The sequence below is a fragment of the Dromiciops gliroides genome, chromosome 3, assembly GCF_019393635.1.
Source record: "Dromiciops gliroides isolate mDroGli1 chromosome 3, mDroGli1.pri, whole genome shotgun sequence".
In the NCBI taxonomy this organism is placed as follows: domain Eukaryota; kingdom Metazoa; phylum Chordata; class Mammalia; order Microbiotheria; family Microbiotheriidae; genus Dromiciops; species Dromiciops gliroides.
In genome coordinates, this window is record NC_057863.1 from 47,758,065 (window position 1) to 47,782,944 (window position 24,880).

General features: G+C 41.2%; 1 protein-coding gene across 1 annotated transcript; it reads left to right on the forward strand.

Annotated features, from left to right (window-relative positions):
* Positions 1-8,429: 8,429 nt before the first annotated feature.
* On the forward strand, positions 8,430-23,890 carry TM4SF18 (transmembrane 4 L six family member 18). Its single transcript, XM_043995658.1, has 5 exons — positions 8,430-9,040; positions 12,183-12,272; positions 16,479-16,621; positions 18,473-18,653; positions 23,289-23,890. Exons 1-5 carry the CDS (start codon positions 8,864-8,866, stop codon positions 23,301-23,303), a joined length of 606 nt encoding a protein of 201 aa, XP_043851593.1. The 5' UTR covers positions 8,430-8,863; the 3' UTR covers positions 23,304-23,890.
* The last annotated feature ends 990 nt before the right edge of the window (positions 23,891-24,880 follow it).

Below are 24,880 nucleotides of genomic sequence, written 5' to 3' on the forward strand. Positions count from 1 at the left end.
GAAATACTCTAGTAACAACTGCTCTTGGAGATGGGACCTGGGCAGAGCAAATGGGAACAGAACTGAATCTGGAGGCCCTCCTCAAATCTCAGCTCTGACACTTCCTGCCTGCATACCTCGGGGCAAGTCACTTCTCCTGGGCCTCACTTTTCCTCCTCTGTCAAGTGAGGGCATTGTGCTAGGCTGGATGATCTCAAGTCTATGATAGAAGTAGGAATGACTAAAACAACATCTTCTCCTCCTCTTTTCTATCATTGTCACTGTATGATCATAATAATCTCTCTCTCTCTTTTTTTTTTTGATGAGGCAATTGGGGCTAAGTGACTTGCCCAGGGTCTCACAGCTAGTAAGTGTAAAGTGTCTGAGGCCGGATTTGAACTCAGTTCCTCCTGAATCCAGGGCCGGTGCTCTATCCACTGTGCCACCCAGCTGCCCCACTGTATGATCTTAGAGATACACTAAGGCTCCCGCTTCTCTGTATAGCTCTCAAAGAGTCCTCCCACATCACTGCTAGCTTGGCACTCCCATCATGGGTCATACATTGGGCTTAGTTAGCAAAAGTTGGGAGGGAGGCATTGTCTACAGAAGGCCACAGGGCCCGTAAAGATGAGCTATAGGAGAAGCCAGGTTTTTTTTCTTTGTTTGTTTGGGGTTTTTTTGTGAGGCAATTGGGGTTAAGTGACTTGCCCAGGGTCACACAGCTAATAAGTGTTAAGTGTCTGAGGTCAGATTTGAACTCAGGTCCTCCTGAATCCAGGGCCAGCACTCTATCCACTGTGCCATCTAGCTGTCCCCAAGAAGCCAGTTTTAATGGGTGGTGGGCTAGCAGGCAGCAGGGGAATGTGAGCAGGTAGACTGCCCTCGACAGGAGAAACATGGAGAAAGATCCATGACCCTGTTATCCCATGATCCATAATCGCACCCCAAAGCCTTCTCCTGGGCAGATATTCCCTGGATGTGGATAGCTATCTTCAAGTATTTGATGGCATGAAGAGAAGGATCTAGACTTATTCTATCTTCCCAGATCTCTGTCCTCTTTCCAGACCCATTCCTTCATTCATTGCTCTTGAAATATCTTCAAAGTCACCACTGAGGGGTGTGTGCTGAGTCTGGGAGAGAAGACCACATGGGCTGGAATAGCTTGGGTGAGCCCCAGGGAAAAATCTCTCTCCAAAAGGGCATGAAATTCAAATTAGGCTGTTTTGCCTTTTTTGTCAACAACTCTGCTGAAGGGTTTGATGGGTGGAAGAAGCTGAAACTATTTAATTGTGGGTCTCCAGGCTCTCCTAGTTACCTCAAATGTCTGCACGGCTGTTTTTGTAAATGTCTCTGGCTAAAATGAGCAACCTCCCAAATTTGCAGATTCATGACCAGAAAACATGTTGAAAAACCACATCCACCAGAGGGAGTCCACAAGACACCTCTTTGGAAACCTGGTGGCTGCTTTGGCCAGATGGTTTAGCAATACCCCTGATGGAGAGGCTGTAATTTGCCCAAGGGACAGCAGGAGATCTCTTCAAGATGATGAAAATATAACCCCATTCTAAATCAATTAAACTGAAACTATAACTAGATAACACGCGGCACTTTTAGGAGAAAATGCAAGGGAAAGAAAAAGAAGGTGGAGGAAAAGAGAGGGGCAGCCTATGTGGAATGGCTCTGGGGTGAAGGAACCTGGGTGCGAATGAATCCTACCCGTGCCTCAGACAAGTCATTTCACCTGAGTCTCAGTTTCCTCAATATGTAAATGAGGGAATCAGACTAGATGACCTCTGATTTCCTTCCGAGTCTAAAGCTCTGATACCTGTGACCCTATGATCGATCAGGACGGCCTCTAAGCAGCGTGATATATCATTGTTTGCAGTGGTGTGTCAGATATACTGGAGTGCTTTGCCATTTCCTTCTCCAGCTCATTTCACAGACGAGGAAACTGAGGCCAACAGGGTTAAGTGACTTGCCCAGGGTCACACAGCTAGTGTCTGAGGCCAGATTTGAATTTAAGTCTTCCCGACTCCAGGTCTGGTGCCACCTAGCTCCCCCTCTTCTAAGGAGTGTGGTATAGTAAAGTGAGTGCTAGATTTTGTGTCCAAGGACCTGGGTTCAAATACCACTTCTACCACTTATCTCCAGCAAGTCGCTTACCTTCTCTGGGCTTCAGTTTCTCCATCCCTAAAACAAGATCACACTCAATGACTTTCAATGGTCCTTCCAGCTTGGAATCTCATATTCTTTCCATTTCCAGTCTGTGAGACTGTAGATCTGGTTTGTTTTTTTCATTTACCATGCATATACTTTTTTCACTTACTTTATTTTTCTTGCTTTTTTTCCAACATGGCTAATTTGAAAATATGTTTTGCATGACTTCACATGTATAATCGATATCATACTACTTGCCTTCCGAATGGATGAGAGAGGGGCTGAAGGGAGGGAGAGAATTCGGACCTCAATATTTTCAAAAATTATTGTTTAAATAAAAATATAATTATTTTTTAAAATGTCATTCATAGTAATTCCTACCTTAGATTTATCAAAGCACTTTCCAACTATGATCTATTTTTACCTTCAGAACAGCCTTGGGAAATGGCAGATAGTAATAATAAATAATGTTTGTATAATGTGCCAGCACTTTATGATTATTATCTCATTCGATCCTCATAACAACCCTGGGAGGTGGTGCTATTATTATTCCTGTAATAATAATCCCTATAAGTGCTATTATTATTATTCCTATAACAATAATTCCTACAAGTGCTATTATTATTCTCATAATAATTCCTATAAGCATTATTATTATTCCTATAATAATTCCTATAAGTGCTATTATTATTATTCCTATAGTAATAATTCCTATAAGTGCTATTATTATTCCTATAATAATAATTCCTATAAATGCTATTATTATTCCCATAATAATAATTCCTATAAGTTCAGGAAACTGAGGCGAACAGAGAAGCTAAGAGAGAGACCAGAGGCTACATTGCTAAGTAGCGGGGAGAGAAGGACCTAGAAGCCAGGCTTCCTGACTCTCAGACTTGTGTACTTCCCACTGAACTACTTGGCTGTCACTGGACTACATTCTCGTATCATCTGTCACTAGCTATCTTGACCAACTGGAGTAAGTCACTGAAACTCAGTTTCTTCATCTGTAAAATGGGAATAATTATAATAGACCTAGTGGAAAGTACTGATTTGGCATTAGAAGGTCTAGCTTCCAATACCCACTCTACCATTTGCTACTTGTGACTACAGTCTCATCCTGCCTCTGGATTTAATTTTCTTCACCTATAGAATGACAGAATTCACAGACTCATGGGATCTGAGAATGGGAAAGGGACTCATCAGCCACCTTATCCAACTGGTACATCCCATTCTCTGCTTTAAGACTGCCAAGGAGGGAGAACCCACCACTTCCCTAACCCTCTCATTCTACTTTGCACAGTTCTAATGAATGGTTAGGAAGCTTTTCTTGACATCAAGGCAAAATTTATCTATTTTCCAATTCTGCCCATTGCTCTGAGTTCTCCTCCCTGTGGCCATACAGAAGAAGGCTAGACCCTTCTCCATATGCCATGTTCCTGAAGCTATCATTCTCCCATATGCCCACTCCTTAATCTTCTCTTTCCCAGACCAAATATGACCAGTTCCATTATCTGATCCTCATATAACACAGACTGAAGGAAAGTCATTATTATATTTACTTTGCTCTGGACATTCTTCAACCTACCAATGTCCTGGAGGCACTCTGGAACTGAATATCCTACTCCAGATGAGGGTGGATGAGGGCAGATGAGGGCAGAGTACACTGGGATTATGACATATTCATTTCTGGAGGCTTTGTCAGTCTTAAAGGCAGACCGAGATTTGCTTTAGCTTTTGGGGCTGCCCCTTCATGCTCCTGACTCATATTGAGCCTGTAGTCCACTAACATCCTTGGATTCTCTTCGGAACAACTGCTATCTATCTATGCTTCCTCCACCTCACATTTATGGAATTGATTTTTTTTTTACCCAAGTACAAGACTTGACATTTATCCCTACTGAATTTTATCTTATTCAGTTGAGCCCATTGCTTGAGTCTATAATGGTCTTTATGGAACCTGAGTCTATCATCTATTGTGTTAGCTATCCCACCCAGCTATGCCATCTGAAAATGTGATGAGCATATCCTCTATGTCTTTATTCAAGACATTGATAAGAATGTTAAACAGTTAGAGTGAATGGCCTCTAGCTTTAAATTCTTAGTTCTATGATCCAAATACCCATTCTATGTAACTCATAGAGTTTTGGGGAGATGAGAGTCAGCTGGGTTAATTAGTGTATTGGAAAACATTTTACAGAGTGAAAATCTGCTACATAGAGGTAAAGCATTTTTATTCTTTTATGACATAAATATAGGAGAGCATGATTTGATCCTAGGACATCCTTAAACCCCCCAGTCTCCTATATCTGAAGTTGTGCCACAGTCTGGGCTACAGACAGTGTAACTACTGTCTGGGTAAATACTTTAGAGGTAGAAAGCATGGGAAAGAGTGAGCTCTCAAACTCAAGACACGATCGCTCCAAAAAAACATTCCTGGGGCAGAAAAACCCACAGAAGAACATGCTGAGATAACTTTCCAACAAAAGAGAGCTTAGAAGGTCAGAAAGAGGGGGGTGCTATGCTGAGGCAGGAGTGGAGCCCAACTCCATAGTCACACTGACACAGATCCAGTCCCAAGCAGGCAGATCCTGGGAAAGAGACCCCCAGAACCTCTGAATCAGCTACAGCACCAGTGTCGTCTGGAACTAAGCTCACAGTCTGGTGAGAGGGCTGAGCCCTTGGCAGGGGGGGAGATTACAGGGGTCTCTGCTGGTGCTGAGGCAGAACTTGGGTTTTCACCCCTACTGAGAACAAGGAAGTAGGTTTGAGTAGCAGTGGCCCAGGTAGGGGAAAGGCACAGGCTTGTCAGAGCTAACAACCACAGCACACAAAGTTTTGCTGTCTGGTTAATTAGCAAGTTAGCCTGGGGTTATCTAAGACCAGGGAACAGGCCAGGTGAGTGAAGAACCTGCTTCCCTGAAGCTTGGGACAGTGCAGCCTGAGAATGTTGCCCCATTTTAAGGACCTAAAAGTCAAGTAAAAGACAGGCAAGATGAGCAGATATAGAAAGGTAAGGACCATAGAAAGTTTCTTTAGTGACAAGGAAGATTGAGGTGCACCCTCAGAAGAGGATAGCAATATCAGGGTTCCTACATTCAAAGCTTACAAGAAAAAATATGAATTAGTCTCAGGCCATAGAAGAGCTCAAAAAGGACTTGGAAGATAAAGTCAGAGAGGTAGAGGAAAAAATGGAAAAAGAAATGAGGGTGATGCAGGAAAGACATGAGAAAAAAGTCAACAACTTTAATAGCCAAATAGAAAAGCTCCCTGATGAAAATAATTGCCTAATAATTAGGATTGAACAAATGGAAGCCAGTGACTTTATGAGAAACCAAGACACAATAAAGCAAATCCAAATGAATAAAAAAATAGAGGGCAATGTGAAATATCTTCTTGGAAAAACTGCTGACCTGGAAAATAGATCCAGGAGAGATAATTTGAAAATTATTGGACTACCAGAAAGCATGGGAGAGAATTGTATTTCAGAATGTTCCACATGTTCCTTCTCCATTTTTTTGTGTGTGTGGCATGATCTGATATTTGGGTCACATATCAATTTGAGTTTATTGTGGTATATGATATAAAATGTTGATCTAAACTTAATTTCTGCCAAATTACTTTTTTCCCAGAAGTCTTTGTCAAATAGAGAGTTCTACCCCTATGTAATTTATATTCTCAGGTTGCTCACTTCATCCAATCTAGTGAGAAGTCTAGGTCAGAGATGCAAGAAGTCAGAAAGCAGAATTGAGATATAGAGGAGAGAAGGAAACACATATTCTCCTGTTACTTGTGATATCTATGTTTTTATGATTTGAGCTGTGTTAATGTGAAACAATTGCCCTTGAAAGGTGTGTACATGATAAGCCTCTGAAAGGCTTAGCCACTCTGATCAAGACAATAATCCTAGAACATTCCAAAGGTCTCATGATGAAAAATGTCAAACGCCTCCAGAAAGAACTGATGATCTCTGAGTGCAGATTGAAGCACACTTTTTTACTTTAAATTTTTTTTTGTTTTGTGTGTATGAGTAAGTGTTTTCTTTTTCAACATGGCTTATATGGAAATATGTTTTATAAGACTTCACATGTATAATCAATATCATATTGTTCGCCTTCTCAGGGAGTGGGGGGCAAATGAAAGGGAGTGAGAGAATTTGGAATTTTAAATTAAAAAAAATTAATGTTAAATTGTTTTACATTTCATTGAGAAATATTTAACAAAATAAATAAATTTTTAAAAGGTGTGTACACATTTTCTTAGACATCATTCACTTCACCTTTATCTGAAGAACTGACTTTGACTTTGTCATTATAAGTTGGAAGAAATTGAGATGGACAACTGAGAGCATCCTCTGAGACATAAATGAAGGCCCAGTGAGCTACTATTTGATACCTATTTTTCTACCCTGGGATCCATTCTTGGAGCACAGAGTGAAAAAAGAAGATACATCCTTATGTTCTCTGATGGGGAAGACAGGGAGGAAGTATGAAGTCTATCCTTAGGAAATTGAAAGAGAGAAAGCAAGAGTGGAGTTGACTCTTGAGACAAAACAGAAACGAGCTAAAACAGGTCAGGTCTAGCTGTGTTTATACTTCATTAAAAGCAAAGATTAGCTGTTAAAACTTATTATACCTTTAGAACTTTCCCTTTTGATGTGTTGTTTTCAATCTTTGTTTCCTTAGTTTCTATCAGTAAAAACTCTTAAGGCTTAAAGCGGGTTTATTTTAGATTAATAAGTAAGGGAAAAGTCCGGAACCCAAGTCCCTTTTCTTAGGAGCTCTGCTTAACAGGCACCCAATGAACAGGGCTAAAGGAAGAAAGTCCTCAGAACAGGGGCATGAAGCCCTGTTGTGATGCTGTATCTGACCAGACATGTGTTGGGATTCCAAGGATACTGTGCAGGGTTAAACATCATAGTATCCTGAGTGAAATTAGGGAATCATTGACTTATTCTGTTCAACCCCTTGTTTTTAGGAAATTAGATTTAGGAAAATGAGGCCCAGGGAAGTTTAGTGAGCTGCCAAGGACACACAGATAACATGCATCAGAGGAGGAATCTGATCCCCATATTCCCATCCCCCAGATACAGATATCCAGTTACTCTGATCCCCAAAGGCAGTTCTATCAATTGTATCATGGTCCTGCAGGTCCATGTCCCATCCTACTCTCATCACTTGATAACCTTGGCCAGGTCAACAATAGATTTAGATGACTCTTTAAGATCTACAAAGTGCTTTACAAATATTGTCGCATCTAATCCTCACAACAACCCTGTCAACTGGGTGGTATTATCCATTTTACAATCAAGAAAACTGAGACCAGAGCCACATAGCTAGTACGTATCTAGGACAGTATTTGAATTCAAATCATCCCCCTGACTCCAAGTCCAGCACTCTATCCACTGCACCACCTAGCTGCCTCCTTAAGCTATTAGGTCATTTCGTTTCTTCCTGACTCCACTTCCTGCTTAATTAAGGTGGTAATTGAATTCCTGCTTGTTCTTATTTCACAGATATACTGAAGTTTGGACATGTGTGGGGAGAGAGAGAGAGAGAGATGAGAGAGAGTGAAGGAGGGAGGGAGGGAGAGAAAGAAGGATGGGGAGAGAGAGAGAGAGAGATGAGAGAGAGCGAAGGAGGGAGGGAGGGAGAGAAAGAGAGAGAGAGAGAGAGAGAGAGAGAGAGAGAGAGAGAGAGAGAGAGAGAGAGAGAGAGAGAGAGAGAGAGAGAGAGCAAATCTATGCCTGGATCACTGAGGAGAACATATACTCATGTCTTCCTAACCCTGAAGACAGCTCTCTATTCATTGTTTTTTTTTTGGGGGGGGGAGGCAATTGGGGTTAAGTGACTTGCCCAGGTTCACACAGCTAATAAGTGTTAAGTGTCTGAGGCTGGATTTGAACTCAGGTACTCCTGAATCCAGGGCCGGTGCTCCATCCACTGTGCCATCTAGCTGCCCCTTCTCTATTCATTGTAACACATTGTATCTCTCTCTCTCTCTCTCTCTCTCTCTCTCTCTCTTTCTCTCATACCTATGTATCAATAGATATATACATATATGTAAGATACATATTGATACATATACATATATATCTATGTATATACATACAAACTGCAGGGAAGGGAGGTGGGCACCTAACATAGGCATGCAGTCAAGCTATGAGAATCCACAGTGCTCTTTGGGCTTGCTTTTGTGTTCTATCAGATAATCATCCTGTTTTCACTAAACCTGCTTCCAACAGTTGGATGAAAGCTGCCTGACTTCATCACTTTCCTTTCTATAAACTTCCTTCTTAAAACTCAGTCGGGGTTAAGACAGGAGGTCTATAATCCAGAGGAAAATGACACATTAAAATCAGAAAGAAAAAAAAAAAGACAACCCACCACACAACACACCTCATTACTTCTGGCACAGGATGAAGACAAGTCAAGCTCTTCAGCCAGTGATTATTGTCTATTGTTCCCTGAACAGTAAACTACTATTTAACTCTGATAATGTTGGACTAGAGTTATAGTTAAGCAACCAGTTCCTCATGAATATGAAGTGAAAGTCTGACCCAGAAAAGAAAGTCACAGGTGAAAGAAAGAAAGAAAGAAAGAAAGAAAGAAAGAAAGAAAGAAAGAAAGAAAGAAAGAAAGAAAGAAAGAAGAAAGGGAAAGAAGGCTTTAATCCGTCTTGACACTCCTGAGTTCTGCAGACTACACATTCTTCTACTCACTTCAGGATGGGGACTCGGAGATGCAGTGGCTGCCTCAGTTGCCTGATAATTCCCCTTGCACTTTGGAGCATTATTGTTAATATCTTGTTATATTTCCCAAATGGACAGACATCGTATGCATACAGCAACAAACTCACCAACTACGTGTGGTATTTTGAAGGGATCTGTTTCTCAGGCATCATGGTAAGTCATGTTTGGGGGGAGTTGGACTTGTCAGGAAAATGTCTTATTCTGAAGTAAAAGAGATAAATGAAGGGGCTTTAATAATAGAACAAGGGGTCAAGGGTGGGACACGATTGGCTAAGCAACTGTTTACAGTGTCACCAACTATGTGCGGTATTTTGAAGGGATCTGTTTCTCAGGCATCATGGTAAGTTGTGTTTGGGGGAGTTGGACTTGTCAGAAAAATGTCTTATTCTGAAGTAAAAGAGATAAATGAAGGGGCTTTAATAATAGAACAGGGGCCAAGATTGGGTCATGATTGGCCAAGCAACTGTTTGCAGTGTCAACGATACAAGGAATTTAAGCATGTTGAAGTTGGGAGGAAATCTGGTTCATAGGACTAAAAAGTCCTTAGTAATTCAGTTTTTTTAAAAAATTTTTTTACAGTCCTGGCTATCTGGATAAATTGTTGTCCCAGAGGGAAGATTTCATATCCTAGTCTGTTATTTTTAGCATCTCTCACTGGAGCAGTCTGACACAATGAATTCTTTTGTTTTGGGTTTTAAGACAAACAATTAGTTGATGATTAGTATGTGATCATTTGGTACCTCTGTTCTAAAACTCTGTCAGGCATCATAGATTCATAGTCCAGGAAGGGACCTCAATCCCTCTCACTTTAAAGATGAGAAAACAAAACCTGAGAGAGGTCAGGCCACCAGAGAGGGGAGATTTGAACTCAATTCCTCTGACTCCAAACTCATTGCATACTTTCTTCTGTTATCTCTAATTAAAAGAATATTTCTCAGATGTTACCCTTGACCATGTAACATTTCTACTAACAGAGATGTCCTATCTTGGAACTTTCCAATAACACATTTATCTAGAAGAGAGTTTAATATAAATATACCTTCAAGGTTGTTTTATTTTTTAATTTTTTTTTTCATTTGGAAGGGAGAGAAGAGCTAAGGCTAGGATTATCCAATTTAAAGAAGAAAGAAAAATGGGCTCTTGAATCATTTTTTAAATGCACAGATAAGAGCAGAAATCTAGAAAGTATCATACACAAGCTGCACAACTTTGAAAATTATACGTTGAATTTTCACTTGATTACTTAAAGAAAAAAAGCAAGCTATACATAATATAGACTCAAATTTTTACATCCAATCCCTCATCTACTCTAATGTATATAAGGAAGTATTCATTTTAGTTGGTGTTTGTTAAGGTCAGAATTTTAAAAAAAAATTAAATATGCTTTCCAGAGTATAGGATAGAGAAACTACTTAAATAGTTTCCTAGAAAATGTGGGGTTTTCTAATAAAATGAATAATTACAAAAGAAATATCTGGCTATCTCACATTATATAGTAAGATAGAACTGAGTTTAGATAGCAGAAAAGCAACAGACAAAGCTGGTCACTGGGTTTCTAGTTAAGAGAAAAGGACAAAATGAGTTTTGTTTTCTTTAAGGTCTAAGTGATATAAATGGAAACACTGAAACCCTAAAGAGAATTAAAATGCAATGTAACTAACTTCCTTTTTTAAAAAAAATGGGGGGGGGGAGGCAGCTGGTGGTGCAGTAGATTGAGCACTGGCCCTGGATTCAGGAGGACCTGAGTTCAAATCCAGCCTCAGACACTTGACACTTACTAGCTGTGTGACCCTGGGTAAGTCACTTAACCCTCATTACCACACACAGAAAAGAAAAGAAAAGAAATGGTTCTGGGAAAAGGGGTGGGAATTGATTGCTGTTATCTTCTATAAACCTGGGACAGATGTGTCAGAGACAGGTTCCGGTGGTATATAACAATGCTGGGCTTGGTTAGGATCAGTACATTCTGCTTTCAAATCCCACTTCAGAAACTAGCTCTGTGACACTGAGCAAGTGTGACTTCTACTCCCTGTGCTGCAGGTAAGTTCCTAGGACCTGTCTCCTCAGTTAGAGATGGTTTGTGATCTCCCCTGGTGAAGGGTGTTCTCATAGCCAGCTAACAAAACCATCACTTCTACTTGTAGTTATCAAAGGATCTGTCACAGGAATTATACCACCTGGATTAACATGGCTGGACTTTAGATAGCATACATTAGGGATAGACACTATACCTGTGGTTCCAGTGGTCTAGATAACTCCCAGGTAAGGAAGCTCTCTGTATGAATTCAGACTAGTAACATCTCCTCAACTTTATAATCTCAGAGTTGTCTTGGTCACTGAAAGGGCAGGAGATTTGCCCCAAGTCACATGGACGGTATGCGTCTGAGACAGAACTTGAATTTGGATCTCCATGGCCAGTGCTCTATCCCATGCTGTCAAACTCTAGAAATTCTGGCTACAAACCTAGAAAAGTGGAATTAAACTCTGCTCATGTTTCCTGCATGAGGTTAATATTTCAGTGGAGAATTCTCTCAGGACTACAAGCCACACAATACTTTGGAAGGCAAGTCAGGGGCTTGAAGTGATAAACAAATCAAAAGTTCTCTTCAGAGATTAAACCTTGTGTCTACAAACCAGGAATGTTACATGGAGTGAACTGAAGTCATTGGTTTATTTGATTTATGTAGAAAAACAACCTGGCTAATTCAGAGAGTCCATTTCACTTTATTTCTTGAATTACAGATACAGCCTGAGTCTTGGAGTGCCTCTAACTGTCCATCTCTTCTCCCTAGATGTTAATATGTTGAGGGAAGGAGACTGGCAAACAAAAGCAAAGCTTCAAGTGAATCATTTTCCCACATCTATAGCCTGAGTCAGTGAGAAATTTGGGAAAACTAGTGTGTAAATCCCCATTTTCTCATTAGTCAATGAGACTAGTCAATTTGTCAATGGTCATCCTCCTCTTTTATCATTGTTCAGTCGTTTCAGTTGTGTCGGACGCTTTGTGACTCTGGAGTTTTCTTGGCAAAAATACTGCAGTGATTTGCCATTTCCTTCTCCAGCTCATTTTACAGATGAGGAAACTGAGGCAAACAGGGTAAATTGACTTGCCCAGGGTCATATAGCTAGGAAGTGTCTGAGGCTGTATTTGAACTCTATCCACTGCACCACCTAGCTGCCCATTATCATTAGTAGTCATTAAATGAATGAAAAGTTACTTTTGAAGATAAGCAGTATGATTACTAGAGGGTCCTAAGGCTCCATTCTTTAACCTCTTACCTCTTCTCTCCTCCAGATGCTTATAGTAGCAGCAGCTCTCCTGATATTGGAGAGGGATACACCATATAAATGCTGTCGTAGTGAGAACTGCAGCAAAAAATACATGGTAAGGGCAGAATCAGCTATTGTCGCTTTCTAAGGAGGTTTTGTTATTGTTCAGTCATTTCATTTGTGTTTGACTCTTCATGACCCCATTTGGAGTTTTCTTGGCACATATACTGAAGTAGTTTGCTATTTCCTTCTTTAGCTCATTTTGTAGATGAGGAAACTGAGGCTAACAGGGTTAAATGATTTGTTCAGGGTCATAGAGCTAGTAAGTGACTAAGGCTGGATTTGAACTCAGGCCTTCTAGACTCCAGGTACCACACTCCATCCACCTAGTTGCCCTTCTATTTAATCTTCTCAGGTTGTATCTTCAGAGAACACTAAGGTAATAATACTACATAATGCCTTAGAATATTCCAATTACATAACTGAACAACTAAAGTCTGATTTCAAGATTCATTATTCATTTCAAATAGTCAAACACTAAGTATTTTGAAAGAATTAAAATAAATCTCAGTTATACAATTTCAGCAATACCATTTAAGAATGCAAAGGGAGGGAGGTTGCTCAGAAGAGTTTGTTCCCTCTCCCCTAGACAATTTTGTGAGCATACTTCTCCCCCAGAGGGGATGGACATCACCATTGCAATCCGATATGGCACATCAACAAAGGGCCAATGAACTTCTCTTAATCTCTAGGAAGGGAGATACGCTCATCCAACTGAAGTGGGTGATGGGTAGAGAATTTCTCTGTTCAACATCATTTAAAGAATAAATGGAACCATAGATTTAGGGCCTGAAGGAAACTCGAAGGTCCAACTTTCCTTAATTTATAGATGAGGACATTGAGACCCAGAGATATTAAGTGACTCACTGAAATTCACACAGGTAGTAAGTAAGAGAGCAGTTGTCTGAAAATGTTCTGGGACTGCAAGCTCAATATAGGCTGACACTATGATACAATAACGAGAAGAGCTAATGCAAATGAGTGGCTATATGGCTGAGTCATAGAAACAAGTCTGGAATTTTAGCTTCCCACTCCCTATTCAGGTCTGTAGAATAACACTAGCCTGACCCTGTTTCTTTTGTGACTCAAGCTTACGATCATACACTCCTTGGGAAGTAAGCTTATTGTTTTTGACATTAATGAAAGTTGTTAGCAAAAGGATATGGGGCCCCAAATATAGAGAGACTACTCAATTCAATTCAATAAACATTTATTAAGCCTCTGTTATATGCCAGGCACTGTGCTAAGCACCGAAAATATAAAAAAAGACAAAAGACGGTTCCTGCCTTCAAGGAGCTCACAATCTAATTGAGACAATGCACAAATTAATGTGTACAAACTAGCTGTATACAGGATAAGTGTCTTTAAAAGATTCAATATATTTTTATTCCTCATTAATAAAAATTATAATTGTGAAAATTAAAAAGTTAACTTTTGTTGATTTTTGGGGGGGTAAATGTCTTATTATGAGAAATAAATGATAGTAGCACCATTAGAAGCTGATATGATCTTGGGATGTATTAAAAGATACCTATCTTCCAAAAATGAGAAGATAGCCCCAGTCAGCCCATATCTAGTATCTTGTTCACTTCTGTGCACCATATTTTAGAAGGACATCGATAAAAGCAAGGGAACATTCAGAGGAAGAGAAGCCAGGATGGGGGAGAGCCTTGGGTCTAGTGGAAGAAGCTGGAAATATTTAGATTGAAGAAGAAATGACTTCTGGGTATGTGATAGCTTTCTTCAAATATTCCAAGGCCTAAGAGATGAAAGATCAAAAAATTGGTTCTGTTTGACAGAACTAGAGAGAACTTGGAGAAACGAGTGAAAAATGAGGAGAAATGGTATTCTGGGTCTTGGGAGAGTTCAGTCTTCCAGACTATTGTCCTGACACTGGACTTGGATGATTCAGGAAGAGAGAATGAGACTCACAACTTTGGGTAACTCTGCCTCACTTGAATCCGATTCATGGGCAAGTTGACATCACCCAAAATGTCAATGGTCCTCTATAAAAATGAAGGACAGGAGGGGCAGCTAGGTGGCGCAGTGGATAGAGCAACGGCCCTGGAGTCAGGAGTAACTGAGTGCAAATCCTGCCTCAGACACTTAACACTTACTAGCTGTGTGACCCTGGGCAAGTCACTTAACCCCAATTGCCCTGCAAAAAAAAAAAATTAAAAATGAAGGGCAAACAACATCATCTAAGCATGAAAGAAGGAAAAATTCTCCAGTAGTCAGAGCAATCCCAAAGTGGACTGAGCTGTGTATGTGTGCGTGTGGGGCGAGGGGGGGGGGGGGAGTTGCTTCCTTTTCTTTGACATCTTCCAGCAAAGGTTTAATGACTGTCATCAAAACCAAGCAAAAACCACATGACACAATGAGAATTTGTTGTTATTGGTTTTTGTAGGTTTGGGTTTCTCCTTGCTTTTCTTTCTCAGACTGAGGTATCTTCTAACACTGAACTTCTCCGTGGTGGTTTTAAAAAAATTTTTAATAGACTCCCAAAGCTTTGTCTTAATTTGTCTCTAAGTTCTATCTCTACACCATCATCTTCTAGCACTGCCCATTTGGTAATCTTGGATCAATGAAAAAGGTGGCACAGTATAGAGGGAAAGTGCTAGAGTTGTCCTCAGAAGTTTCCAGTCCCTGGTTACTACCTGTGTGACTCTGTGCAAGTCACTTCTCCCTGAGATAATCTCCCTTCCAATTCAACTATTCTATGTTAAGCTATTGGATAGGCCTAGAAGCAGAGGAGCTACGCTTCTAAAACCCAGGGAAAGAAAGGGGGAAGGGGAAAGCAAGGAGCTGTGCCTTTGGTGTTAGAGCTACAGGTTACACCAGAATCAAACATTCTCTCTTTTTTATTTCGTGATTATTATTTGTTCTCTAGTCCTGGGTAAGGGCCTCTTCTAGGGGCAGATATGCCAGCTGGCACTGCCTGGGTTACAATGATCACCTTAACTAGGACGCTAAGTCTTAGATAAAGAAAAATACTTCAAAGAGAGAGAGTCGGAAAACTTTTCCTCATCTCTAAACCCCAAAAGATATCTTATTACCACCTTTCCTAAAGGAGAATCCTAAGAATCACGATGATATCCCCTTCTCAGAAATCATTTAGCTAAGTGAATGGTGTCTGGTTGGTTTTTGTTTTGTTTTGGTTTGGTTTTTTGTTTTGTTAGTTGCCAACTAACTAGAGGTCAACCATCCAATATTTAATGTTCTGGGAGTTCATTTGAGGATCATTTCTACTGTGCCAGGAGACCTAGTATATATTATTTTTTCTTTGTATCTTAGCAAGTTTGCTAATGCCTTAAATAAATACATTATTTCTTAATCTGGGCTCTAGGGTGAATTTGTGGCATTCTGTCTACCCCAGATTTTGATGATATAATAAATATGGGATTATAGAACATTACGCAGATGGAAGGGATTGTAGAGGTCATCGCATCCAGTCTTCTTCAATGAGAAAATTGAGACTCAAAGAGATGGAGTGACTTGGCCAAGGTCAAATGAGCCAAGCCTTCTGATTCAGTCCTGGGCTCTATCACACCACAATGCCTCCTACAAGAGAATATCCTTCCTTTTGTTTTTTCATGAAACATTAGCAAACAACCAGACACAGGAAATGTTTCTATTTTTAAATAAGAGAAGGGGGAGATGAGGGGCAGGGGGAGGGAGAAAGGGAGAGAGAGGAGCAAGGGAGAGGGAGAAAAAGAAAGACGGAGGAGTGGGAGAGGGAGAAAAAAGAGAGGAAAGAAGGGAAGGGGAGGGAAAAGGAGAAAGAGAGGAAGAGAGAGGGGGAAAGGGGGCGTGAGAGGGATGAAAGGGGAGAGAAAGAGAGAGGGAGAGAGAGACAGACAGAGACAGACAGAAACAAAGAGACAGAAACAGAGAGATAGAAAGAGAAAGGGGGGGAGAGAAAGAGAGAGCGAGCTGGAAAAGAGATACCAGGAATGCTGTCCTCAGAAAGGACCTTAGAAGTCTTCTGCTTCGGGCCCTTCATTATACAGATGAGCAAACTAGGCTTGTCCAGTTTTGTGTGGCTTTTCCTAGCCATGAATTTGGGTACTTGCCCAGAATTCAAAATAACTAGTTATAGATCTGTAGATCAGTTAGATTTAGAGTGGACATTTGTTTGTATGACACTTTATATGATGAGGTAAGTTCAAGTCAGTTTGAGAAAGGAGGTCCCTCTATGCTAATTCACTGGAAATACCCTGTCTTGTTTAAAGTCACTAAAATTCTTCTGTATTTAATTTAGAGTTTACTCTCCATTATCTTTTCTGTCCTTGGAATTGCTTTCTCTGGATACTGCCTGGTGATTTCAGCACTGGCCTTAGTGCAAGGACCATACTGCCGTACGCGCAATGGCTGGGAATATGTCTTTGAAGACACCACAGGGAGGTATGATGTAAATTCCTGATTCATTGAAGTTAAGGAAGGCACCTAGCATTCACTCATTTGTTCATAATTTCCATTAGTATTCGGAATTCAATGCTAATTAATTTAAAAATAAACTGAAAAGTAAAAATGGTCCCCCAAAATGGTAATATTTGTTAACAGATACAAGCATACCAAAAGCTACTTATTGTTCATAGACAAATCTATACACATTTAGGATTTTCCCCTTAAACCTTAGCAATGATGGTTATTCAGGGCTTAGGAGTTATCAGAGAGCTATGAAATAAAGGAAATATTTTGTCAATGGAACTTATTGGAGAGGGTGGGGGCAAGATAATTAGCCTGATGCAAATCCTAAGTGAGTGACGGAGCTGGGATATAAGTTTAATTGCATCCTTTCATGAATGGGTCAGACTAGCAGATGCAAGGGCCTGCTTTGCAGGGTGGATAGAATCGGGGGCTGGGAGTTAGGAAAACCTAGGCTGAAAGGCTTCTGGCACCCCTTAGCTCAGTAGTACTGGTCACATGATATAACACAGCTCCAATATGTCCATCACCCTTTGGCAGGGAGGGGAGAAAGGCTACAGTGAGACAAGTAGGGTCAACAGCCCAGGCTCCTGCTTTGGGAGACCTCACATAGACAGCAGATGGTCCATGAGCCGGAAAGGTATTCAAATGGAGGAAGAAGAAAATAGCTTTGTCCTATGGGGAAGGAAACCTGAAGCAACCCACAGGTGACTGATTCCCATCTTTGTCTACAGTCCTCCAACCTGAGCCTTGATTTTTGTCTCCATGTTCCCCCACCCCCCACCTGCACCTTTGTTCTTGGTTCTCACCTTCAAGACAATGAGGTGTCTGTGTTCATCCCATGCTTCATTTAGCACCAATTTTTCATGACCAAGGACCTGACCTTTTCATATTTACAGTGGTATAAACTCCTCAGCCCCGAATTTAGTTTCACAGAGTATCAGGTAACATAGTTCCTCTTCCCACAAAATAGCTTATAGAGAGGAAAATTTAAATCTGCCTGCCAAGGGGATCTTTGCAGTGAGATGCTTAGTCATGCAAACACAGATTTAAAAAAAAAAAAGAAAGAAAGAAAGAAAAGAAACTAAGCCTAATGCCACACATCTATTAGGGCAGAACAGGAAATGAGCCAGAAAGTCTGTCAAATGGATTAAGCATGACTCGAGAGTCCAGGGGGCAGGAGGGTGTATTTTTGGGTCCCTGCCCTTGGTTAGATTATGGTGAATTAAGTTGACTGAACAGGAGGGCAGAATCACAGGATTGGGAGAGATCTCAGAGGCCGACCCAGAGCTGAACAAGGATCCCCCATCACCACTCCCAAACATACCCCAGAAGGGGTCATCCGGTCTTGTCCTGAAGACTTCCAGGGATGGAGTACTCAAAAAAGGTTAGGACAACTAGAGGAAAGTGATTCCATTCACCGCTCCTAGAGTTTGTCTCTTTGGAAAGAGCTTTTTGGCCTATGCTGATTCTACCACAATTGCACAGACACAGGGACATTAGTAAAAAGGAAATGATGCAACTCGGGACCAAGTTGGGAAATGTTTGGCTAAATTCTTTTGACCATTTTATTAAGTTCTTGCATACGGCCAGCCCCAGTACTACACCCTCTGGGACCACTCAAACCCAGAGTGATCGTTCCCCACCCTGAACTCCTAGAGAATTCATTCCTTCCTCCAATCCTTTGCTACTTATTTGTGCCTACTGCTAGAATAAATGAAGATTGAAACAGCTTTAAATTTTCCAGTTACCTTTGCATTGTTCTAGATGGTATAAAAATGAATGAGTCGTCGGGTCTCATTTTGCTCCCTTTCTCCTCCGTTACAGTTTCCTCAGTGATCCTAGCACATGGAGCCATTGTCTAGAGCCTGCTCATGTTGTCGAATGGAATATTATTTTATTTTCTATTCTCATAACACTCAGTGGTCTCCAAGTGATCATCTCGCTCATCAAAGTCATCATTGAACTCAGGAAGATACTGTGCACAACCTACTCAGTCATAATACAGGTGAGCTGCAGGGGCAGCTAGGTGGCGCAGTGGGTAGAGCACCGGCCCTGGATTCAGAAGGACCTGAGTTCAAATCCGGCTTCAGACACTTAACACTTACTAGCTGTGTGACCCTGGGCAAGTCACTTAACCCCAATTGCCTCACACACACAAAAAAAAAATACAGGTGAGCTGCTCCTGAAACAACACAGGCCCACGCCTAGGGTATTTAACATTGCCTTATAACTGGTTTCCTTGCCTCTGGACTCTCTTCATCCAACTTGTTTTTCAAAGGCAGTAAGGTGCAGTGGTTTCTTCGTCCCCTCTGCCTGGATTTCCCTTCCATCCCCACCACGTTCCCAACTTCCACCTATGGAAATGTTCCCCATCCTTCAATGTCAGACTCAAATACCTCCTCCTTCTCTTCTTTCCCTTCTTCCTCCTCCTTTCTTTCCTTCTCTTCTTGTTTCTCTTCCCCCTGCACCTCCTGCTCCTCCTCCTTCTCCTCCTCCTCTTCTTTTCCCCCCTCCTCCCCATTCTCCTCTTCCTCCTTCCTTTTTGGATCTCCCCAGGCATGAATAATCCCTTCCTTTTCTCCATGCCTGCAGCCCTGTGTTTGTTGTGCATATATCTTATGAGAATGTATTGCATGATTTCATATGCAAAATGAGTGTCATATTTCTTGCCTTCTCAACATGTGAGGGAAAGGGTGGGGGGTGGGGAGAGAATGTGTGGAGCTGAAAATTAAAATAAAATAAAATATATCTTGTAAGAGATACTTTGGTATAGAGCAAAGTGTGCTGGTCCTGGATTCGAATCCTTTTTGCCACCGGCAAATCAATTAGCTTTTCTGATCCATAGCTCCCTCATCTGTATAAAATGGAAATCATAGAGCGCAGTTAGGTGGTGCAGTGGATAAAGCACCAGCCCTGGATTCAGGAGGACTTGAGTTGAAATCTGGCCTAAGACACTTGACACTTACTAGCTATGTGACCCTGGGCAAGTCACTTAACCCTCATTGCCCCACACACAAAAATAAAATAAAATGGAAATCATAAAACAGAGAGTAGGTCATTCCTAGGCTAGTTGTAAGGATCCAATGAGATAAAAATGTAAAGCACCATATAAAAGCCAGCCACGGAAACTGTTATGTAATATTACATTATATAGTAATATTATATTTCCTGCCAACTTATCAGCCTTTGACATCAGGGCCTGGACATTTTTTGTGTCCCTCACATCACCCTGCATACTCTCAAGAAGCATTTGGTACATGGATGAACAAATATTATAGAACTTATAAATTCCAAATTCTCTGGCTATGGGAAAGCAAGGCATTCACTGTAAATTCTACAGTGTCTCCAGCACTGCTGAAACTGCAGTAAGTCAGTGCAGGAGGCAGGAGCCCAAATCCTGCCCTTGGGAGAGCTGGTTAACATCAGCTCCTTCCATCGGTAGCACTGAAGGCTGCCAGTAACCGGTGGGAAGTCAGGTCTTTGGCATCATAAGTGGCCTCACGTCTGAAGTTATCCCATCTAGACTGGAAGGGGACAGGCGAAATGGTATATAATTTGTACCAGCAGCTCAGGATCCTTCCCCTGGAGGCAGGAGAGCTTGGATCTGCCAGTGCTGTTGCCTCAGCTGATGTGTCAGGGAAGTTTGGAGCTATTCATTTTGCCAATTCAGTAGGAGTCAGGCAGTTAACAAGCACTTATTAAGGACCATTTCTGTGCCAGGCACTGTGCTAATTGATGAAGATGTGTGTAAGGCTATGTATGTGTATGGCTATGTGTGTATGTGTGTCTGCATGCATGTATGTATATATGTGTGAGAGTGTGTAAATCCCTTGTTCTCAAGGAGTTCACAACCTAAGGGGAAAGACAATATAAAAACAATTAAGGGGGCAGTGGATAGAGCACTGGCCCTGGAATCAGGAGGACCTGAGTTCAAATCCAGGATCAGACACTTGACACTTACCAGCTGTGTGACCCTGGGCAAGTCACTTAAACCTCATTGCCTCACCCAAAAAACAAACAAAAAAACAACAAAAACAAAAAAAAATTTAAGTACAAACAAGATATGGAGGCAACTAGATGACTTGGTGGATAGAGGCACTAAGCCTGGAGTCAGGAGGACCTGAGTTCAAATTCAGTCTCAACCACTTATTAGCTGTGTGATCCTGAGCAAGTCATTTTACCCTGTTTGACTTAATCCTCTAGAAAAGGAAGTAGGAAACCACTCCAATATCTTTGCCAAGAAAACCCCATATATTGGGGTGTTATAGTCCACGGAGTCCCCAAGAGTAGGACACAACTTAACAACAACATGAACAAGATGTAGATATAGATATACACATGAGTATATAAATAAATGTAAATGTAGACATGTGCACATATACAGAGACACATTTATAATTATATAGACACATATGTGTATACATATTTATGTATACATGTGTATATATGCATACATAGAAAACACAAATTAGAGATTATCTCTATGGAAAGGCAAAAAGATTAAGAAGTTTTGAGAATGGCTTCTTTGATAAGGTAAGACTTAAGCTTGACAGAAGCCAGGAAACTCAGAAATTAGAGGTGAAGATGGACAAAGGTCCAGACATGAGGGACAGCCAGTGAAAACGTATGAAGGGGGGCAGCTAGGTGGCGCAATGGATAAAGCACTGGCCCTGGATTCAGGAGGTCCTGAGTTCAAATGCGGCCTTAGACACTTGACACTAGCTGTGTGACCTTGGTCAAGTCACTTAACCCTCATTGCCCCACCAAAAAAAAAAAAAAAATAAAGGAGAGGTAAGTAGAACCAGGAGAGAGCAGCGTCACAAAGTCTTGGAAAGGAGAGGGTATCAAGGAAAAGAGGGAGGTCTATTCATTTTATGCAGGCAGAGGTGGCAGAAAGATCAAGAAGGATAAGAACTGGAAGAAGGTCATTAGATATGGCAACTTTGGAGAGAGCAGTTTCCATCAAATGTTGAAGCCAGAAGCCAGGCTGCACAGTGTTAAGAAAAGAGGTAGAGGGAAAATAAGTGGAGATACTGATTACGGATGACCATCTGTTCAATACAGAAGCTACACTAATAGAGGAAATTTCACAGGTAGTTCCTAGGGCAGAAAGAGGGGGCAGAACTCTGATCTCAGAGATGTGAGTTGCCCAGCAGATATCGTATGCACTGGTGAGAGTGAAATTGAGGTCTGAGGGCAAAATGCTACATAAATGTTATTTGCTCTTTCAGTAAATATTTTGGTTAAGATTGAGTATTAGTGATTGATTTATTAATGGGAAATATGCTGGTGGAGGATCATAAGTTACAACATTAACGGGGATAATCACTCACAGGTTTCTGAAATTTAGAATAGTAGCCATGTGGATGCCCTGTGGGTAACCAGCTGACCACCCACCAAAGTAGGTACAAGTAGGTGATTAAGTTAGTACCCAGCCAGGGAAAGAGTCTAAGGATATACACGTGTATATAATGCACGTGCACGTGTAGATGCATGTATGTAGATGCCTGTATATACATATGTATGCATACAAGCATGTTTGTATACACGTGTGTATGCACAAACATTTATACACATGTTGTCTTTCCTTATATTTTAAACCACTTAAGAATCTATTTCACTTTTGCCTTGTACCCTCAATGCCTAGCACAGTGCCTTGTATATGATAGACTTGTTGACTGATTAACTGAAGCACTGATTCTTTGTGGTATCAATTCCCAGCCAGCTGCCCAGAGTGATCAAGTTAACTAGATCATTTTGAAACTCCTTCTTCAGTCGGCTTAGTAGACGTAGCCAAAGCCCAGGGAGACATTTCCCCATGGTTGAGTTCCTAGGATGATAGGCTCATAGACATAGACCTAGGAGAGATCTCAGAGGCCATCTAGTTCAACCTGTCCACTTAATAGATGAAAAAACTAAGGCCCAGAGAAGTGACTTGTTCAAGGTAGTAAATGTCAGAGGCAGGATTTGAACCCAGGTCCTGGCTTGACCAGATTATCAAAGACAGAAAGCTTTTCTTCCAGCTTTACCCCCTGAATATGCTGGTGAGTGCTTTGTTAAGTGAAGAAGATGAGAGTTTTCTTTATTCTATCCTACCAAAGCAGCCACATCTCCTCAAATGCAAATGTATTAACATGGTCAGTGGATACCAGAATTTTTTTGTTAGCAAGGTCTAACCAACAGAGAAATCATTCAACTTGTGGAAAACTTAAAAAAAAAAAAAAGGCTCTGTAGTAAAGAATGACTTGGGGCAGCTAGGTGGCCCAGTGGATAAAGCACCGGCCCTGGAGTCAGGGGTATCTGAGTTCAAATCCAGCCTCAGACACTTAACACTTACTAGCTGTGTGACCCTGGGCAAGTCACTTAACCCCAATTGCCTCACCAAAAAAAAAAAAAAGAATGATTTAATAAATGCTTTGTTAGCAAGAAAGAAGAGCATTAATATTTCAGGAAGTTCCAAAGTCCCAGAATTTAATTTGTAGTATTGGATTTCTCCAGATAAATAGATTTCTTCCTACCCCTTCCCCCCAAACAAAGAAACCATTTTCCTTGGGTTTATGTCTAAACTACTGCACAATTCTGTTATTCCCAGAGCCGGATTTACAACTTTACCTAACTCACTTTTTCTTTATTTCTCCAGCCTGGAATCATTTGAAGGAGGAAACAAGGCTTTCCATGGGTGCTGGACCTGGCCATCAGCCTCACTTGTAGAGACTTGTGGATACAGATATAAATTCAAATGACGTGATTCCTTATGGATGCTCCTCATTCTCCCCCAGAGCTATCTCCTTTATTAAAAGTCCAAACCTCACCTAAGGCTGTTAATTAGTTGGTCAGTAAACATTTATTAAGCCTATGTACCAGGCACCATGCTAGGCATTGCGTTATGGGCTAATCATACGCTCATGGAGCCAGAGCTAAAAAGTACCATAGCAGCCTCCTAGAAGTCCAACCTCCTCATTAACAAAGGGGGAAAATGAGGCATAGGGAGCTAAAGTGTTCACACATGTAGTGAGTGTCAGAGGCAGGATTTTAACCCAGATCCTCTGACTCTAGGCCTGTGCTGTTTTTACCATGATGCCTCCCATGATTGGTCTATCTTTCCATTTTATTCAGGTCATTCCCAACCCTGAGAAGCAAGAGGCAGAAGGGAAGGAAAGCAAAAACTATGTGATCTATAAAATCTCTGTACATGTATTATATCTTTTCCTTTGCGGGGCAATGAGAGTTAAGTGACTTGCCCAGGGTCACACAGCTAGTAAGTGTCAAGTGTCTGAGGCTGGATTTGAACTCAGGTCCTCCTGAATCCAGGGCTAGTGCTTTATCCACTGTGCCACCTAGCTGCCCACCCCCCACCCCCCACCCCCCACCCCCCAGCTTATCTTAGAAGCAAGCTTCCACCACCCTCAACCTCCAAGAGACTCCCAGGTACCAATGCCAGACTCAATTATGATAGCTACAAACCCTATGGTTTTTGTTCTTTCAGACCCCTTCGTGGGGTGGGGGAGGAGGGGGGCGGGGTCATAGATCTTAGTAGCAGTTTTAGAACTGGAAGAGGTGTTAGAGGTCATCTAGAATAAGTCCTTTCTTTTACAGATGAGGAAATTGAGGCCCAGACAGTTTAAATGATGTGACCAAAATTATCTAAGTAGGAAATGTCAGAGCCAGGTTTTCAACACAAGCCTGTCCTCTGACTCAGAAGGCAATACTTTCTTCACTACACCATACTCATTTGTTGAGGAGATAAAAAGCATCCCATTTCCTCCCTAATCATGTCATTTAAATTTCAAAGAACCTCAATAAGGCAGCTGGGTAGGATCATTCAAATCTCCCTAGGCCGTCACCATCCATATGTATGTTACCTAATATACATTATCTGAGAGCATACCTCTCTTTGGAAGGTGGAGGAAAGTCAACTAGTCAAGTAAAAAAAAAAAAATTATCAAGAATAATATGTGCGCAGTGGATAGAACACCGGCCCTGGAGTCAGGAGTACCTGAGTTTAAATCCGGCCTCAGACACTTAACACACACTTACTAGCTGTGTGACCCTGGGCACGTCACTTAACCCCAATTGCCTCACTAAAAAAAAAAAAAAGAATAATATGTGACAAAAAGAGGAACAGTCCTTTTGGATTAACTATATTCTCCCCAGGTAAAAAAATCTTTTCAATCCCAGCAAATTCCATCAGGTACCATATGTAACAATTACATAAAATATATTCATAAAGAG

What these genes read in the sequence shown, in the direction of transcription:
- TM4SF18 (XM_043995658.1), top strand. Translation starts at nt 8,864, where the DNA reads ATGGGGACTCGGAGATGCAGTGGCTGCCTCAGTTGCCTGATAATTCCC. An exon ending in TCTGTTTCTCAGGCATCATG is followed by an intron (nt 9,041 to 12,182) that starts GTAAGTCATGTT and finishes TCTCTCCTCCAG; the next exon opens with ATGCTTATAGTAGCAGCAGC. An exon ending in TTTGAAGACACCACAGGGAG is followed by an intron (nt 16,622 to 18,472) that starts GTATGATGTAAA and finishes CCTCCGTTACAG; the next exon opens with TTTCCTCAGTGATCCTAGCA.